Below are 19932 nucleotides of genomic sequence, written 5' to 3' on the forward strand. Positions count from 1 at the left end.
GTACCTTTCTACTCCTATGTATTCTTTTAATTTTTAAACCCTAAGAAATCAAATGAGACTGGAGTTGGAGCCGACCATCCTCTTACTGTTAAGAGAGCCTTTATTTCTTTTGTCTTTTTTTTTTCTAAAATAAAGGATTTTACTTGTCTTTATTCCGTTATATAAATCCTAACCTTGGTTCCAAAACAAAACTCTTCAACCCCAATCTGTGTTCCCCAGAGTAGAGGTTTTGAGTATTATTGAATTTCAAAGCCACTGTTGAGGTAAAATAATTCTATCACTGATATTCTTGCGGCCTCAACCTCTCCCAGTCCGAATGTCGTGAGAAAGAACAGATGAAGAGCAGAAAATTAAGATTAACGCAAGTTTAATTTGGAAGATAATAAGTCCAATGATTTCTAATGCAAAATGAATATACAAAATAACACAAGAAAGAAAATTACATGAAGAATAGAAAATTTACATAAGGGCCCTTACGGAGAGAGATGGATTTTCAGCAAAGCATGGCTGTCTTTACCCAGATGTCTCTGTCATTTCAAGTTCCAGGTACATCTTTATACTGTGGACTTCAAAGCTTACTGACTGTGCCTTCCCTTTTTCCGTCAGGTGTTGTAAATCAGCCAAGCTTCCTTGTGGCATCTATGCCACGGCCAAAAGTTTACATTTATTGCTTTATTGTCCCTACAGCCAGCTTTTACGGCTTGCAGCTGCTGAGACCCTTCTAACCTCTGATTCACCCTGACCACTGCTGTACTCTCTCCTCAAGGCTCACTCATGTTAAATCTCAGTTTAATGTTCTCACATGCAAACTAAACTAATAACATGAAATTACATGATTTTAATTCTCAACAATTCCCCCTTTTGACCTCTGCAAAAGAGGTCAATATTCAAAAATGTAGGAATTATAGTAACAAATGCACACCAAAAGATTAGTACTCTGCGAAGTGACAAAGGAAAACCATGAATTACAACTGGGCCATTAATTCCCAACCTTCAGCAACAACATTTTGCATCATATTATATGGAGGTGGCTGATGAGTGAGTGCCCCTTTTTCAATAGTTGACGTTATGAGTCTTACTGTAAGGGAGCGAATACATGGCACACAAAAACATCCACACGTTACTAGAATACCAAAAATACAGACAATGAATTCAGCAATGAGATACTTACCAAAGGTGTTGGTGAACCACCTCTCCAGTCCCCCGCCAATTCCTGAATATTCATGCATTTTCTTAGTATGTAAGCCTTCTAATGCTTGAGTCCCTGAACCATCAGGAGAAGAATTGGAGCACATGTCACCAAATATTGTACACACCCCCTTTTCAGCCAACAACATGTCCAGAGCCAATCTATTCTGTACAGTCATAAGAGCAGTAGGCGCCAACTGTTCTGCCAACCCTTCAACCGCATCTCGTGTCAGATTTGCCAACCTTAAGACATTGTAATGTATGTAATTGATCCTTTCTACATTTTTATTTGGGGTTACAGGAAAAACTGCTGAAATTACCAGTAAATTTTCAAACCCCGCTGCCACTTGGTCCACTAATTTAAATTGTTCTGGAACTCCACGTGGAATACCTATTGCATCAATATAAGTTAATGAGCTGTCCATAAAATCAAAGGATCTGGTCTTCCTCACCATTCCTCCATGTGGTGATTTCTCCACCCACAGCAGTAAGGGAGCCACTTGCTGCACCATTGCACAGCTTCCTACTGCCCTAGGGGCAATTTGGGCTAATAAAACACTTCCACCACAATAGTAATATAAACCTTCTCGGGCCCAGTGTCCTACAGTGCCAGCTGGGTAAGTTTTGTTGCACCATGATGTAGAGACAGTTCCCAATTTTAACTGTGGGTCTTCAGTAACCCCTGTAAAATTGAAACAGGGGTAATCATATCCCTCACTCTGAGGAGAAAAAGGGCCTACCAGTGAGCTATTACTAATAACCGGAAACACCTTTGCTAAGGTATGACATGCAGGGTTTTCTTTACCATGAGTTAACAGAATCATGCATTTAAATCCTAGTGGATCCGCGTTCTCATATATGGGAGCAGGTACAGTGACCAGAGTGGGTCTAGCAGCCACACATGCAATACAATTGCTCATGGCCGACTCACGTGCTGTCTGAGCCATCCACGTCAACCACAAATTGGACTCTGTAAATCCCAGAGCCCCTTGGATAACATCTTCCGGGGTTAAGGTGTTATAGTCTATCTGAACCACAGGAGTTTTCTCTTTACCACCTTTGGCCATAACAGAAACAAGATTAATTCTAACAATTCTACCCTGATCTCATGTAATCCATCCTTATTAGGGTTGTGGTAGGGGTTGCTCTGTATTCTTCCAATGCTGAGTAATATTGGATTAATACCTCCAGTTGTCAATTTACCCTTCGCTTGTCCTCTAGCCAAGGTCATCAAATGCTGAAATGTTTCTGCATATGGATTATCTGACAGTATTCGTCCCTGTTTAGTGTCCCAAATGACAAAACCCTGGGCTGGCATGCCGATGTTCTCCATACCATCCGCCGCACCTTTCTGATAGATACTCAGATACACATTATATTTAGTCCAGGCTAGCTCACTACCCTCACAGGTAAACACAGAACAGAGACCAAACTGAAACGTGGTGTCCGAGCCAAGTACATAATCTAGTTCAATACCTCCATGTCTTTTAATGCATGTGTCCGATATTTCAGTCATTTTCCAGAGTAGATGACGACAACTGCGGAAATTGGGACTGGAGGGGTGCTCACCACTCTGGAAAACATCACACGTCAAGAACACAATTATTCCCACCAGTGTCATTATTAAACCTCCTCCCCCATATTTCCATTTAAAACTAACATCCCAACTATGCATCACCATTTTTAGTTTTGGATCAGATCATTTCCACTTACCCCGGAGCTTATAACCTTCACACACTGTGGGGTTTACTCAAGAAATGTTGATTCAAAGTCATACATTAAGTACATAAAACAACAATAGCATAACCAATGCTCCAAAGATTAATTGACAGAAAACACACCACATTCAATGATCACACAATCAAAATTAAGAGTCACATATGTTCCAATTTCCAATCCTTAATCTATCTGTTGATTAGTTGAATCGAATGACTCCTTGTAGTGGATAAATCCTCTTGAAAACCAAAAGAAAAAGTTTCTGGAGTGGATAAATCCTCTTCTTTTAATCTTGAAAACTAAAAGAAAAAGTCTCTGTAGTGGATACATCCTTTTCAGCTCAGTGCGATTACACCGGTGAGCCTCCAGGGGATTTATTATGCCCCTTTATGACACCTCTGTGTGACTTTGTAGGCTCCTCAGCTGGTGCACACTGGCTCCAATGATACCAGATTTCTCCTTTTCCTCTCAGACGAACCGCATGAGATGTTCTTTCCAGGACTTGTGAATCTGGGTTCCTTGATGATGACTTTGAGCGACACCCAGTTGACTCCTGGTACCACAGGGGAGCCTCTTGTTTCCTCAGGTCCTCTGGAAAATTCTGCCGCTAGGGTCTGCAACTCATTAAAGAACGTGTTAGAAGATAATTGTGCCGATTCACCTGTTTGTCCTGGTATCCGCTGTGCTGGTCCCAGTCTGTAGTTCATGTGGGGTGTAACCTGTGGACTGATTAACAGACATCCTGACAGACATCAAAGCAACTGGCAAAGCATCCACTCAAATTAATTTGGTCTGTGCACAGATTTTAGCCAATTTTGTTTTCAATGTTTGGTTCATTCTTTCAACTTTGCCCTGTGATTGAGGATGATATACTGTACCAAAAGCATGTTTCAGTCCCAACATTTGCTCCACCTGTTGCAGATCTTTGCTCCTGAAACGAGTTCCATTATCAGATCTTATCTTTTCCGGGAAGCCATGTCTGGGAATGTAATGATTAATTAAACATTTTACCACAGACTTACTGTCTTCCTTTCTTGTGGGCCATGCCTCAGGCCATCCTGAATATCCATCCACACAGACCAACTTGTATCTCTCGCTGTGGATACCATGATCTCCTTCGGTGTAGTTTTTAAACTTACCTGGAAATGGATGTACAGTAGGTTTTGGATTAAATTGTCTGCAAATAGAACAGTTCCTGATCTTCTCTCTCACCATATCTTTTAAATATGGGTGCCACCATTGTTCTGGATTGATAGGCACCTGCAAAATACCTATATGTGATGTTCCATGTCCCTCTTCCGAAATGTGTTCTCTAATGTTTGGTGGCTTCACAACTTTTATCACCAGGGCCTTTTCTCTTCCACACAGTAAGTTCCTCAAGGGGAGAACCCCTTTTGTGATGTTGTTTGATTTTTTCCAAGTTTAGATGTTCAAAGGTCTCAGCTTCAACACTTACCAAATTGAAGCTGCGTGCATAACCTGCTACTTTTTAGGCAACAACAAGGCTCGAGCCATAAATCTCATTTAATTTTCATGTTTGATTGGCTTCTGTGCTGCAGTCACAAATCCACTTCTCAACCATTGTTTCATATCAACATGTCTTTTTCCATATTATCTAGGATACAGCTAACATACTGAATCACCTCTATATCCCCCTTTTTCTGCAACAACTCTGTTGTTACAGAAACATCTAAATAAAAAGGCAGACAGTAATCCTGAAAGAGCAATTGTGCAGCAAACTACAGCAGCTGTTTAAACTTAATGAACGATTCCTCGCGTCTATGTTCCAATTCAGTGATGCATTAAGATTTTTCCAACTCTGCTTTTTTACCAAAAGACTCAGTGGTGCTGTCAAACCAGTGTAATCAGGGACATAGTTTCAGCTATTGGCAGTCTAACCCAAAAATGACAACAAATCTTTGTTTGGGATGATGTAAAATGGCAGATTTTTGTGCAGAAAAATATGGGTTCCTGTTGTTGAAATAACTATTTCTAAAAAGTAACCTGTATTCTTCAATCTGTTTTTCATTTTACTCACTTAGACAACTTTTTTTGCAAGATGTAAAAGAATAGAGTTGGTAGCTTCAATACACGCGGTTGCTGTTCGGGCTGTAATCAGAAAACCACCTCCGCTGGCAACATGCAGTCCTGGAGCTGAAGTTTGAGAACCTGATTTGACAACCTGACCCGGGGATAAGGCAAAATCTTGAGGCAACCTGGTGTCTCTCAGTTGCTGATTCCTATAAGTGAACGAGAATACATCCCTGTAGTGTTCAGCTAGTCAGCTGTCAGAGCTATTGATTTATCTTAAATCGTGAGCCATTTTGCAGTTACCTATAACTTTCCTTCAGGAGAGTGTGGGTACTGGTTTCGCCAGATGGAGAAGACATGTGGTGGACAACTGGATAAACAGCCTCAGTCAGAGAGTGATCAGTTAATTCTCTCCCGTGTTATCTGGATAGCTGATGATGTTCTAAAACGGCAGAGTCAATAACTTCAACACAGTAAATGTTAGTGGAGGCAGAGAAAGAAAGGGCTGGGACAGCAGTAAATTGTGTTTCAACTCCTCCCTGTTCTTTAGTCTGATGACTTGAGTGCAAGGTTAGAGACATTTCATAAATGTTTCAAAGGAAATGGTCCATATTTTCCTTCTAAATAGTCCTCAAACTGTTCCTGAAACCAATCTGTTTGTTTCTCATTTCTGTCATAAAACAAAGTCACACGTGGCAGAGCAGGTATTGGGCCGCAAGGAGCCAGGGCCCGAATCCAGGGTTTCCAGATAAGGAAACTGGACCTCACCCCAGCACTAGAAGTGGTTTCAGGCTCAATGAAGCCCTGATCAATGTCCACACAAGGCTCCTCTACAGAAACACAGCCAGAGTCTGTTTCACCCCATCAGAGAAGACATTTTATTGGATGGAGGAATGTTCAACGTGGAAAAAGTGGCTTCAGTGTTCACAAGAAATAGCAATATGTCCCTTTAATTCCACTGGAACAATGGGTTCTGCCTTTTTCCCATTGTCTGGACCTCTCTGTGGGGTGTGTCAGTGTGGTATGATGGATACATTGTGCGGTGACAGGAGCTTGTTGTGTCAGAGGAGGTTGATGCAAGGATGGAGGAGCTTCTTCTGGATGTGCCCCATAGCGCTGAGGGCAGCTACGGTCCATGATCCGTCTGCCCACATACTAGGTAGGAGGAGGAACCAGCTCCTCCCTGACCACCCCTTCGTCTGGCCCTCTTTCCAAACAGCCCACCGTTGGCTCGGCCACGAGGACTATATGGGTGTGACTCCCACTGGATAGGTGGAGCCAGTTGATATACATTGGTAGGAGCTAGGAGGTTTTACCCCGAGCTGCTGAAGTGGGCGGAGATGTAACAGGAGCCATTATCCAATTTGTTCTGAATGTGGTGTACCAAATGTCTGTCCCACCTCGCGTGACCAAACCTTCTTAAATCTGGGTTTCGTTCAGGTATTCCATCCATCACAGTTTGTCTAAAATATTGAACTCCATCGAGTCACTGTCTGTTTGATACAAGTGTCTATCGCCCCATAAAGAAACAACTTGTGTTCGCCCGTCTCAGAAAAATTAAAGCACGGTGTCTGAATTTTAGATGGGAACATGTCACACAGCGCATCTCCAGCTCAGCAAAATAAGGTGTTGCGTTGATGAGAGGTGCGGGCCGCATTCTCAATAACCTAGAGATTACTACGCGTAGTGCTGCGACCCAAAAGTTGTTTGAAATCTCCCAATGCTAAAGTTATACCAGCTAATAATCTAACTCATCTAACCATGGCCTCAGTAAATGGATTATTAGGGTGGATGTACGGTGGTGAAGGCGACACCTCGGTGTCTGTGTTTAGTTCCTTGTCACGCAAACAGCTGCATTAAACGCTTCTGATTTCTCTCTGCCTTGTCCTCCACATTTCATGCATATTTGCCCTTATTCAACACACCCTATGACAATTTATAGGTAATTTAACATTAAAATAATATAGGACATATTGTACCAGTTCTCTGTCTCGGCTGGTTTTAGACTGAATGTAAATTATTGTGAACAAAAAAGGTTTGCAATAATTGTACTGTTTATTTTGGTTAGAAGCTGAATGAAGGACAAGGAGAAACAGAGTTTAGGAGTGAAGAAAAACCATTTTGTTGAAGCAAATAATGACACATTTTGAGGTATTTAGAAAAGAACTTAATCTGAATTTTGCTGACAAAGGTTTTAGCCCATTCCGAGTTAGCATTCAGGTTTTATCACTATCTTCATCTGGGTTATACCGCTCTGCTTCCACCTGTTCCCGAACACACCAGCCTCCCACTCTTCGGTTGGCTCCGCGGTTGTTCTGACATGAACCGTGAGAGTGCAAATAACTATTTTTTGTCTTCTCCTTTCACCTCATTGTCAGGTTATTGTGGAGCGGGACATGACTATATGGAACACAATTTAAAAAGCTGGTTGTTTTTAAATAAAAATGTGAAGTCCAATACCATTTTGTGGCTGCATCTTTTTAATATTTCTAACTGTCTTTTATCAAGAAGCCTGCCCAGGTCTAACTACGCGCCTGGTTATATATATTTCCCTTCACTTTGACAGCATTTTCCAGACATTCTTTTACTTCATTAACGTCGTGTGAATCTATATGATCAATCCAAATACGCCACAATTCATCTATTTTGTTTTGCAAAGGGTTTCCAACCATTTCCCCCCTGTCAACATCCTCAAACACCCTATAATACTCCTCCATGTTACTATTTAATAAGTGCAGCACAAAACCAATCAGTGTTCGAATCACAATAATTATTTCCTCAAAATTTCACACAGCTCTTGTGATGATGTCACCTCTCGCAGCCAAACACACACAGTCACACACATACACGCATACACACACACTGCACAGCAAGGAGAGAAAAGGGAAATAAAAGAAAGCAACGTAGACAGCTGAAATCCCTACGGTTACCGGCAACAAAGAGAAAGATTCTCAGTAAACTGAGTGTAACATTTACGTCCTGACCAGGGATGTTTACTCCCGACCTCAACGGCCACACGTTCTAGTCGCTTATCGACTCCGGCGGGGCAAACTGGTCCTATAACTGCATCCTGTTTGAGGTAAGCGCAAAACCTCTTTATTGTCCCTACAGCCAGCTTTTACGGCTTGCAGCTGCTGAGACCCTTCTAACCCCTGTTTCACCCTGACCCTTGCTGTACTCTCTCCCCAAGGCTCACTCATGTTAAATCTCAGTTTAATGTTCTCACATGCAAACTAAGCTAATAACATGAAATTACATGATTTTAATTATCAACAACACCAAATGACTGGAACCCATCACTGGCTTAGATCTGTTTTAATAGGTAATCGGTCTACCTTTAATTAAATATTATAATTTTATGGACCCAAAATCTATGGCTTACGGTCTTCAGGAGTCCAGGAACCACAGTTTGAGTACTTCTGCATTGAACAATAATGTTAGCTTTCTGCAGAGATTGAAGGATTGGCTAAATATATTATTTCTGCTTGGACAATAATCAGATTTAAAAATTACTAGTTCACAGCTCCTAATTTAGCTCAGATCATATTTGCTCCTAACCCAGTTCATAAGAAGCTGCAGACAAACATTATGCTAAAAAGCCAAAAACAAAACAAACAAAAACAAGATCTGTTTTAAAATAAAGAAAAAAGCATGCTTAAAAAACTTGTTACTGTGGTGGAAAATAACTCCACGGTTCTGAAGGCCTTTTCTATGCAGAGTCTTTTAGGAAACATGAGATTAGTTTAATTTTGTGTGGTACCACTGTCCAATCAGAATCTTTCTTACCTTCAAAAATAACCCAATTTTTCTCATTTACATTTTAAAGGTTTGTTTTACCAAGGAAAATGTGTTTAACAAAACCAATTACTCTCAAACGTTTTAAAGGTTTTAGCTGGTGATATCTTAGAAAACAACAAGTGTTTTAATATTTCTATGCAACACAGAACTGATTAGGTTTCCTTTCCTTCCCCAAAGGTAGAAAAACGAACCTGCAGAACCAAGCCTTTCATAGTTTTTGTCGGGATCTGATATAAGGTACAGTATAAATCAACACGCTGCATGAATCAGAAGAGGGAAGAAAGAACCTAATATAACCTCTTCCCAGCAGCTGCTGTGAAAAACAGTAAATTTGTACTTTCCATAAGCGTCAGTTAACACTTGTGGACAAAACTGCACCAAACTGTAAGTACTGTGTCAGAAACTGTATGAAGACCATCTGCAGTAGAACTAAGCCTGTTTTAATGAGGTCTCTACCCATTAGATTTATGGGATACAAAATCTGACAACAGAAAATAATATCTGAAGGAGAAACCCATCAGGTGTTACGCATGCGCTGGGTTTTAAAAATGCTCCTTCATCAGATCTGTCGTGAGAATAACATAGAAAGACATGGTTACTGCTGAGTTTTGGAGATGTTGTAACTTCCTCTGCTTTTAATAACTTTTAATAACTAGAATAATTGACCCTGAATATTCCACGACGAAAGAGAACTTGTTTCTCTAAAAGAATTAACTGGAAAGTATCAAATGAGTTAAGTTATCACCCTTTTAAAGATACTTTTCTAACCCTAAAATAATATTTTAACCCGCTATATCTGTCAACGTCAAGCAAGCGTCACATGAGCAGCGGTTAATAAGCGTTCTTCATTGCAGAAAATAGGAGAAGATTTATGTAAATGTGTGTGTGTTTGTACGTTACCCCCATCAGTTTCTAAATCGCTCCAGAGTCAGACTGTCATGGCACACAGTCCTCTATCAGTCCAAAAAACAACCAGGCCCTTCCCAGGTGTGTTGGTGAGACATCGAATCATTCTTTGTCCACTTTAACTTCTCCAGGAGGGAAAAAGAAGAAACTTTGCCCCGGCCTATTTCTCTTCTGCCCGCATAAGATGTGTTTTCAATATAAATCCAGTGTATCGCTCTTCTGGCTCTGGCAAACAGCATGGATCGTTGTCCATCTCAGTGGGTTTGGGGCCAGAGTTCTTCTGAGTTTCATTCTGGTGGAAACTCAATGTGATTTGGAGCAAGCAGACAGACAGGCAGGCAGATCCTCTCTCTTTCAGGCCACTCTGGTGTAGTAGCCATGGAGAAGGGCAGGTTTCTAAAATCCAGACTCAAAAACGCAGATGTTGAACTCAAATCCCATATATGTGTGTATTTGTGTGTGAGAGAGGCAGAAGAAAAAGTTTAGTATAGGTTCAGATTTTGCACAAAGAAATATTATCAGTCAGTCAGTTGTCCACCTGCCTGTCACTTCCTTCCACAACATGAACTATACTCCTTTCTAAAACAACTTTATTTCCCATCTCTAATGTCCCTTTTCACTTTTACTTTCTTTTCGACTGACCGCAATATTTAAGACAAACGAAACTTCCTGCAGGAAGGTTTTAACTGTTTAACCCCTTAATTGATGCACTCTGTGCTTTTTAATCTTTTTCTTATGTTTTTTATTTTTCTCATCTCCATCCATCAACTGTTTTACTTGAAACTATTTAAACTAAATATATATTTTTAACTTATTTACACTCAAACCTCCACACTGTGAAAAACCAAACTTATCTTCCCTAATTAAAGCACATTTAACACAATCATCCCCACTTTTTCCTTTCGTTATTTTATAAATCAGAGTATGAAGAAGGAGGCACCGCTGATGCCTCAAGGTTCCGGAACCATTTTCTTTACCCGTTCAGCGGTACGTCTGCCCACTGGCTTTTCTCCTTTATGAGGTGTAGAAAATTGCAAAAAACCACCCGTAAAACCCTGTGTTCTGCTTTATCCCATTGTTACCAATAAGAACCTCCCTGTATACCTTTACAGGGTGACCGGACCCTCAGCTGATGTCCTCCCTCTCGCAACTCCGGAACCTAATTAATTCGTTAGGAGATGATGGTTAATGTGTAATAAAAATAATAATATACATTATATCATACAGAGCAACTTCTCACCCAGATATATTTGAAGACAAATAGTTTGGATCCAATCGGCCAGAAGCCGCAGGCGGGCACGAGGACTCCCCTCCGTAAAATGGAGGTGGACTGAGGACAACGTCTCCAGGCTGGCCAGGCGTCCGTGTCCCCTCCTGTGGTTTCCTCTGGCACGTTAGAAATTAACTCATTAAAAGACGAAGACCGGACTTTGTCTTTATAAATTTTATTCAAAGGCATTCAGCGTTTGAAGACCCTGTCACTGAGGTTAGTCAGTGAAGCAGATCCCCGATCAACATTTACACACAGTATTTAAAGAGTATGTGGTGTTACCTCAACTTCAAAGAGTATGTGTTTTATGGCCCTAGACCCTCCTCGGGTCAGAAGTAACAATGTTATCTACAAGCAGACCATTTGCTCTTCCTGAGACATCACCCTAAAGCATGGGTTTTAACCATTAAACTTCTGATAATGGCTTTACAGCTTCCTCCTCTAACACAGATGTTTCTGAGGAGTGAGGTAAGCTAAAGGTCATTCACTTTGGAACACTTAATAAAAGAATTTCCATTACAGTTCTCTCCTCCAGATCATTATATTGTAAAAATCAACCAGATTTCCAACGGTTGGCTGTTGGAGATCTGGACTAACAGATTTTCTGGTTTAGTTTAAAGTCTGAAACATTTAAGTAAAAACTCAAAGTCCAAACAGCTTCTTGCTTCACTCTGCAGAACAACAACAGCCAAGTCATCTACAAAAACACCATCATGTCCCAGAACCTCTCCTCTGGTGGCATTACCCGCCAAGACCAGGTGTACATTGACTTCTCCTGCATTCAGACTCAGCCGGACATCAAGACCGCGATCTTCAGAAGGTGTGTGTGATGCCTGTTCACATCTCTTTAAGGATTAATTGAGTTTATTTCAATCTATAGAAACTGAATCATAATTAAGTTCAAGAACCTGCTTTGAGTTCACTTTATTAGATCCAGATTCAGAGAGGAAAGCTACACTATCTCCTTCAACAGTACAGCTCAGCATCATCTGCATATAGAGTCATGAGAAAAACTAAGTACACCCTAGCTGCTTTTGTAGAATTTAACAGGCTAAGCAGCAGCCAGTTCCTACTAATAGAGTTTGTTTGGTTAAATAATCATCTTTAGCATAACCGCCTCTTTAAAAGTAAGAATGTTAGCGGTTTTCCACATATAGAGGAGCATACAGATGTGTGTTAACACAATGCTAATCAGGAAAGATCTCAGCAACAATTTAAGAAAATGCTGCTGCCAATTAATCTGGGAAAGACCCAAAATCCAGACTATTTCAAGTTTATCATTGAACAGTAAGAATGTTTTTTCAGAGCTGGAAAATATTTAAATCAGCTTTCAATCTTATCAGGACTCGGCATCCCGGTAAATTCACACTAAAGTCAGAGCGTCCAAAGCTCAGAGAATTGACATAACTTCATCTCCGTATGATTTCCTTCAGGTCTCATTTAACACGTTAAATGTTAAAGTTCATGACAGGATATTTGAAAAATGGATGAAGAAGTCTGGCTTGTTTCGGACGACTGCCAAGAGAGATCTTCTTAGGTTTGCAAAGTTTTATCTGAAAGAATCACTTTGGGACCAAAGTAGAGATGTTTGGCAATAACGCAGCGGACACCAACTAAAGCATGTCAGCATAGACAGCTCATACCAGCTGTCAAGCATGGAGGTGGAGGGCTGATGGTGAGGGCTTCTTTTGCTGTCAGAGGACCTGGGCACCTTGCAGTCGTCGAGTGGACCTTGAAGTCCTTTCTGTACCAAAGTATTCTAGAGTCAAATGTGAGGCTATATATCAGACAGATGGATCCATATAGAACTGGCTCATCAGCAGGGCAATGATCTCAAAAATTTGTACACCCCATTAAATCTTCACTTCCTTCCAAACAAATATTTACATATTGATGTCTAATCCTTGGTTTATGTATGGAAAACCGTTTTTTTTACTCTTAAACAACAGAACAAAAGCCATATATAACTCATTAAATAAATTATATCAACAAAAATGTGGTTTTTAGCTGAGAAAAAGTTGGGACACCTTGCCCCCTAATAACTGGTTTTAGCCCACCCCCACCTTTGACTGAAATAACGTCAATGAGAAACTTTTTGTAGCCATTTACCATCTCTTACATCAGTCCTAGAAAACTTTGCTCTCGCCTCACTTTAAGCTGTGAGATTTTTCAGGGGTTTCTTGCATGTTCTGCCCATTTTCAAGTCATTTCACAGCATCTTAAAGATATCAAGATCTGGACTTTGACGTTGCACTAGGACTTTCTGTGGTGTGTTTTGGGTCATTGTCATGTTTCAGCTTCAGGTTTTTTAACAGATGATCTCACATTTCCATTTGAACACCCTCTGATACATGTTAGAAGTCATGGTGGATTCTGTGATAGTGAGCTGGCCAGGTCTTGCTGCATTGCTGCAGAGCATTTTGGATATTTTAATATTCCCAAACCATTGGCAGTATAACCTTCCTGTCTTAAAGTCCGTATGAGTTTTTTTTCATACTGATGAGCCTTCCATTAAAGTTTCAGATTCCGACTGCTGATAAAATTAGTAGTTGCCACTACATAACATGCATGTCTGACCATCAAAATGTTGGTTGGAGTGAAACAACAAAAACATCCGAGCTGTGTGTGTCCTCTGCAGCTCCGTGGTTCAGGTCATCTCATCCGGACCTTGGAGGTACTCTCTGACCATGAAGGCCTACACTGACCCCGGCCGAACTCAAGCTGTGTATTCAAACACCGAAGTGCGGCTGAACCAAAAGATCTGGGTGGAGCTGGACACTGATGGCCTGGATGAAAAACTGGTTGCCGTGGTTACCGACTCCTGCTGGGCAACAGACCAAGCCTCCCCCACTGGGGGTCGCAAATATTACCTGATCAAGAATGGGTGAGACTGCTGCCTGAGATTCAGTCGTGATAACCTTTCTAACTTCTCTGGTCTGACCATCGAAGTAAGTTTGTTTTCATGTTTGTGAGCAGCTGTCCAAGCTCTGAAGACCAGACGGTGACAGTGGAGGGAAATGGAGAGGGAACCTCCAACTACTTCTCCTTCAACATGTTCCAGTTCACTGGGAGCTCTGCTGATCTCTACCTGCACTGTAAACTGCAGCTGTGTGTCAAACAGGAGAACAGTTGTGTCAAGGTGCACCTTCTATAAATCTTACCAGCTTAACCTGAGGATGCTTGATTCTGCTGCATCATTAAAGACAGGGTTTACAGTCATTATGACCATTTCTACTGGTTTTATCTTATTTCTTTAACAAAGGTATACAGTTACAAACACAAGTCATAAAACTGAAGGCCTCTGACACATCAGTGCACATGTTTGCTTTCAGCAGCTTCAGGTCTCTAAAATGTGGACTTCATTGTCTATCTACCCTTAACTTCTAGAACTGTGATGGAGCTCGGAAGCGCAGATTTGCCAGGTCCAATTATGAAGGAGCTGCCTTTATCAGCATGGCTTGGACTACTTAGGTAAGACTCAGCTCTGCTGTGGTAAATTAGTATTATTTTGAAATCAGAAAACCAGGAAAAAACCTTTATTGCCAAGTAATGTTTCACATGTACGAGGAATTTGCTTTGGTGGTGAGGAGCTACACATAGACAAACATACAGCTGACATAAATACATTTGGAAATACAGGGTTTGGACAATGAAACTGAAACACCTGTCATTTTAGTGTGGGAGGTTTCATGGCTAAATTGGACCAGCCTGGTAGCCAGTCTTCATTGATTGCACATTGCACCAGTAAGAGCAGAGTGTGAAGGTTCAATTAGCAGGGTAAGAGCACAGTTTTGCTCAAAATATTGAAATGCACACAACATTATGGGTGACATACCAGAGTTCAAAAGAGGACAAATTGTTGTTGCACATCTTACTGGCGCATCTGTGACCAATACAGCAAGTCTTAGTGATGTATCAAGAGCTATGGTATGCAGGGTAATGTCAGCATACCACCAAGAAGGACGAACCACATCCAACAGGATTAACTGTGGACGTAAGAGGAAACTGTCTGAAAGGGATGTTCGGGTGTTAACCCGGATTGTATCCAAAAAACATAAAACCACGGCTGCCCAAATCACGGCAGAATTAAATGTGCACCTTAACTCTCCTGTTTCCACCAGAACTGTCCGTCGGGAGCTCCACAGGGTCAATATACACGGCCGGGCTGCTATAGCCAAACCTTTGGTCACTCATGCCAATGCCAAACGTCGGTTTCAATGGTGCAAGGAGCATAAATCTTGGGCTGTGGACAATGTGAAACATGTATTGTTCTCTGATGAGTCCACCTTTACTGTTTTCCCCACATCCTGGAGAGTTACGGTGTGGAGAAGCCCCAAAGAAGCGTACCACCCAGACTGTTGCATGCCCAGAGTGAAGCATGGGGTGGATCAGTGATGGTTTGGGCTGCCATATCATGGCATTCCCTTGGCCCAATACTTGTGCTAGATGGGTACGTCACTGCCAAGGACTACCGAACCATTCTTGAGGACCATGTGCATCCAATGGTTCAAACATTGTATCCTGAAGGCGGTGCCGTGTATCAGGATGACAATGCACCAATACACACAGCAAGACTGGTGAAAGATTGGTTTGATGAACATGAAAGTGAAGTTGAACATCTCCCATGGCCTGCACAGTCACCAGATCTAAATATTATTGAGACACTTTGGGGTGTTTTGGAGGAGCGAGTCAGGAAACGTTTTCCTCCACCAGTATCACGTAGTGACCTGGCCACTATCCTGCAAGAAGAATGGCTTAAAATCCCTCTGACCACTGTGCAGGACTTGTATATGTCATTCCCAAGACGAATTGATGCTGTATTGGCCGCCAAAGGAGGCCCTACACCATACTAATAAATTATGGTGGTCTAAAACCAGGTGTTTCAGTTTCATTGTCCAACCCCTGTATGTACTTAAAAACAAAAACAAGTTGTGTAGGAATGTTACGAGAAAAAATAAATATAATTGCAATATTCGAATATTGTAATTAAATATTCCGATTAATGCTTGCATATTTTTATGCACCCATCTATTCATCTTTTAGATGGGACACAGGAGCAATAGCTTTAACAAAAATCTACAGATCTTGTTCCCTCCAGCTACCTCCAGCTCACTAGGCTGGAGCTCCAAGTTGGTCCCATGAGCCCTTGTTCTATCCCATGGCCTCCTCCCATTGGGACCAGTTCAACAGTTCTTTGAACTATTACAGTTGGGCCCATTTAATGTGGATAATTAATGACAGCAAATTTTGGTTTGCTGTTTCATGTGGAGGCAGAGAACTGATGTTAGATTGACTAAATAAATCAATTACCTATATTAAATTTAATATCCAAAACTACACTCTGATTTGATAATAAGTGAAGGAAATCCTGCTTTTATCTTTATGATACAATGTCACACCTGGTTCCAGGTAGCCAGACAGTCAGAACTTAGCTACACCCTCAATGTTAGATGATGAGCAGATCAGATGAACAGGTTGGAGGTGAAAGAAAGCCAAATGGATTTCACAGAGAAGAAGGAGGAGGACATGAGGAGAAAATGGTCAAAGTCTGGTCCTGTTGTCTTCTCAGGTGGCTTCCACAGTGACTGGCTGAAAGGCTGCAAACCTCCATGATGATTCCAGTCTTTGGACCAGTTCTGACCCAGAGCCTGGATGTTATGAGGACATCTCTGACACATAATGGGTCTACAGCTGATACTCTCTTTGATTTTATGTGAATCTGGTGAAGGGAAATGAGTGGGTTACATGTGATGTTTATTATAACCAGATGAAAACGTCTAAGAAACATTCAAATAATCAGATTTTATGCTTAGAGTCTCTGTATCCTCCTGCATCCTGAAGGCCATATGTTGGATTAGAGTTGGTACAAACCAGTTGACCTTCTGTCTTCAAGAAGTGTCTGGTCACAGGATACAGATGTCTAAGAGCAGTGAGGCCTTCAAGCAAAGAAGCTTTTTAATTAGATGTGAAACTATCCCATGATGCACAGAAGAAAACAAGGAGCAGAAATGAGGCTGCAGTGACTGACAGATACAATCTGAAGACATAATGGGCTTTAATGGTTCAAATGATAAATGTTTAAATAAGTTGAATAATCAGAGGGAGGAATTTGTTTTAATCTGCATTTTTAACAATAATAAGTCGATTTTTCAGGGATTTGTAGCTTCTACAAGAAATCATCAGTAATCTAAACATAAAGAAATTACATGAAACCGCATGTTTTCAGCGTATCTGAAGATCAGATTTGGATCAAAGTTCAGCAGGTTAATAACAAACTTATAAAACTGAGACGATGATGAAAAAGCCTAGATGCAGTCAGTTTGAGAGAAACTTCAGTTTTGGAGGAAGAACCACCACAGGAGGACAGTAGAGCATACTGATGGTTAAAAGGTCACATTTAACAGCAGAAAGTCTGCAGACATCCAGATTTTCTTGATGCTCTTTAAATCCTCTGCAACTAAAACTATGGTTTCATATACGTTCATGTTTTTCTTCTTCTGAAGCTGGTATCTGTCAGTGTGTTTTCGGTTCTGTATTTGTTTATGTTTAAATCAGATGTTTTTGATGTCTTTGAGTTCCTGCTTCTGGTATTTTATTTCCTAGGTTCTGTTCTGATTGACTGTGTGGTTTTATTGTAATTTTTAGATCTGTTGTTCTCCCCGTGTTCTGGTTCCCTGGGTGTGTTTTTCAGTTTGTTTCTTCATCTTGCTCCTCCATGTCCTCATTTGTCTCTGTATGCTTCCCCTGCTCCCTCCCTCCCTGCGTCCCTGTCACATCTGTTCCCTTTTTCTGTGATTATCTGCCCTTTGTTTCCCCTCTCACATCTTCCTGTATATTAGTTGGTCTGTGTTCTTTGTTCCCCGCTGGTTCCTCTTGTCTCTTACCCTGTGCACTACCCGCATCCTTGCCTTGAATCCCTGCAGTATTTTTGTAAGTTTGGCTCTGACTGGTTGACACCTGCAGTGTTTTTGTTACGTTTTTTGTTACTTTTCATTTTATGATTAAAAACCAAGACTGCTTGAAATGCTGCTCCCGAGCTCTTGACTGCGCTTTGGTCCAACCCCAAACCCGAATGTGACAGTATCTACAGAAGCTCTAACATTAAAGTCAGACATAAAGTCTGTTGGTGTTTCTTAAATGTCATTAACTTTGAATCTTGTCTTATTGTTGTCCTGATAACAGATGTTCAGTCCTGTTGGGATTCATGTGGATGATAAAAATCATCATTTATAGTTACAGTTATTAATCATTGAGTTTTAACTCACAAAGTTGAAATAAAGATTTTCAACACTAAAAGATATAATAGTGGAGCACCTCTCAATGCAAACTGTATTATTTTTGGTCTTTAATTCACTTCGAATTTTGACAAAAAGTAACAATGTTTTTGAATATGTGAGACCTTAGGTGGGTATACATAATTTATATATTTAACTTATGAAAGCTACTTGACTGATAAGATCACACAAAAATCATCAATGAAAATCAAATTTATTAACCAATGCAGGCCTGGATTTGGAGTCACACACAAAATTAAAGTGGAAAAACACACTAGAGGCTGATCCAACTTTGATGTAATGTCCTTAAAACAAGTCAAAATGAGGCTCAGTATTGTGTGTGACCTCCATGTGTCTGTATGACCTCCCTACAACGCCTGGGCATGCTCTTGATGAGACGGTGGATGGTCTCCTGAGGGATCTCCTCCCAGGCCTGGACTAAAGCATCCACCAACTCCTGGACAGTCTGTGGTGCAACGTGATGTTGGTGGATGGAGCGAGACATGATGTCCCATATGTACTCAATCGGATTCAGGTCTGGGAAACGGGCGGGCCAGTCCACAGCTTCAATGTCTTCATCTTGCAGGAACTACTGACACACTCCAGCCACATGAGGTCTAGCATTGTCCTGCATTAGGAGGAACCCAGGGCCAACCACACCAGCATATGGTCTCACAAGGGGTCTGAGGATCTCATCTTGGTACCTAATGACAGTCAGGCTACTTCTGGCGAGCACATGGAGGGCTATGTGGCTCTCCAAAGTAATGCCACCCCACACCATTACTGACCCACTGCCAAACCGGTCATGCTGAAGGATGTTGCAGGCAGCAGATCGCTCTCCACGGCGTCTCCAGACTCTGTCACGTCTGTCACATGTGCTCAGTGTGAACCTGCTTTCATCTGTGAAGATCACAGGGCGCCAGTGGCGAATTTGCCAATCCTGGTGTTCTCTGGCAAATGCCAAGCGTCCTGCACGGTGTTGAGCTGTGAGCACAACCCCCATTTGTGGACGTCGGGCCCTCATACCATCCTCATGGAGTCGGTTTCTAACCGTTTGTGCAGACACATGCACATTTGTGGCCTGCTGGAGGTCATTTTGCAGGGCTCTGGCAGTGCTCCTCCGGTTCCTCCTTGCACAAAGGCGGAGGTAGCGGTCCTGCTGCTGGGTTGTTGTCCTCCTACGGCCTCCTCCACGTCTCCTGGTGTACTGGCCTGTCTCCTGGTAGCGCCTCCAGGCTCTGGACACTACGCTGACAGACACAGCAAACCTTCTTGCCACAGCTTGCATTGATGTGCCATCCTGGATGAGCTGCACTACCTGAGCCACTTGTGTGGGTTGTAGAGTCCGTCTCATGCTACCATGAGTGTGAAAGCACCACCGACATTCAAAAGTGACCAAAACATCAGCCAGAAAGCATCGGTACTGAGAAGTGGTCTGTGGTCCCCACCTGCAGAACCACTCCTTTATTGAGTGAGTCTTGCTAATCGCCAAAGATTTCCCCCTGTTGTCTATTCCATTTGCTCAACATCATGTGAAATTGATTGTCAATCAGTGTTGCTTCCTAAGTGTACAGTTTGATTTCAAAGAAGTTTGATTTACTTGGAGTTATATTGTGTTGTTTAAGTGTTCCCTTATTTAGCTCCGCCCCTAAGTACCGGGAAGAATTTAAAACTACTTTCACCCCTGCGTCTAAGTCATATTACTTTATGGTAAAAGTTAAATTATCCTTGTGATGGTTAATAAACCCT

General features: G+C 41.5%; 1 protein-coding gene across 2 annotated transcripts in view; it reads left to right on the plus strand.

Moving 5' to 3' along the window:
- The window catches only part of LOC124881298 (alpha-tectorin-like), a 64761-nt gene extending 46709 nt beyond the window's left edge, over positions 1–18052 (plus strand). For both annotated transcript variants that reach the window (XM_047386843.1, XM_047386844.1), the window contains 5 exons: positions 11587–11729; positions 13548–13793; positions 13886–14048; positions 14297–14380; positions 16479–18052. In XM_047386843.1, the coding sequence (XP_047242799.1) occupies positions 11587–11729; positions 13548–13793; positions 13886–14048; positions 14297–14380 (636 nt within the window). In that variant the 3' untranslated portion in view covers positions 16479–18052. The remainder of the gene's footprint in view (positions 1–11586; positions 11730–13547; positions 13794–13885; positions 14049–14296; positions 14381–16478) is intronic.
- The last annotated feature ends 1880 nt before the right edge of the window (positions 18053–19932 follow it).

This window comes from Girardinichthys multiradiatus, chromosome 14 (assembly GCF_021462225.1).
Source record: "Girardinichthys multiradiatus isolate DD_20200921_A chromosome 14, DD_fGirMul_XY1, whole genome shotgun sequence".
Classification (NCBI taxonomy): Eukaryota; Metazoa; Chordata; class Actinopteri; order Cyprinodontiformes; family Goodeidae; genus Girardinichthys; species Girardinichthys multiradiatus.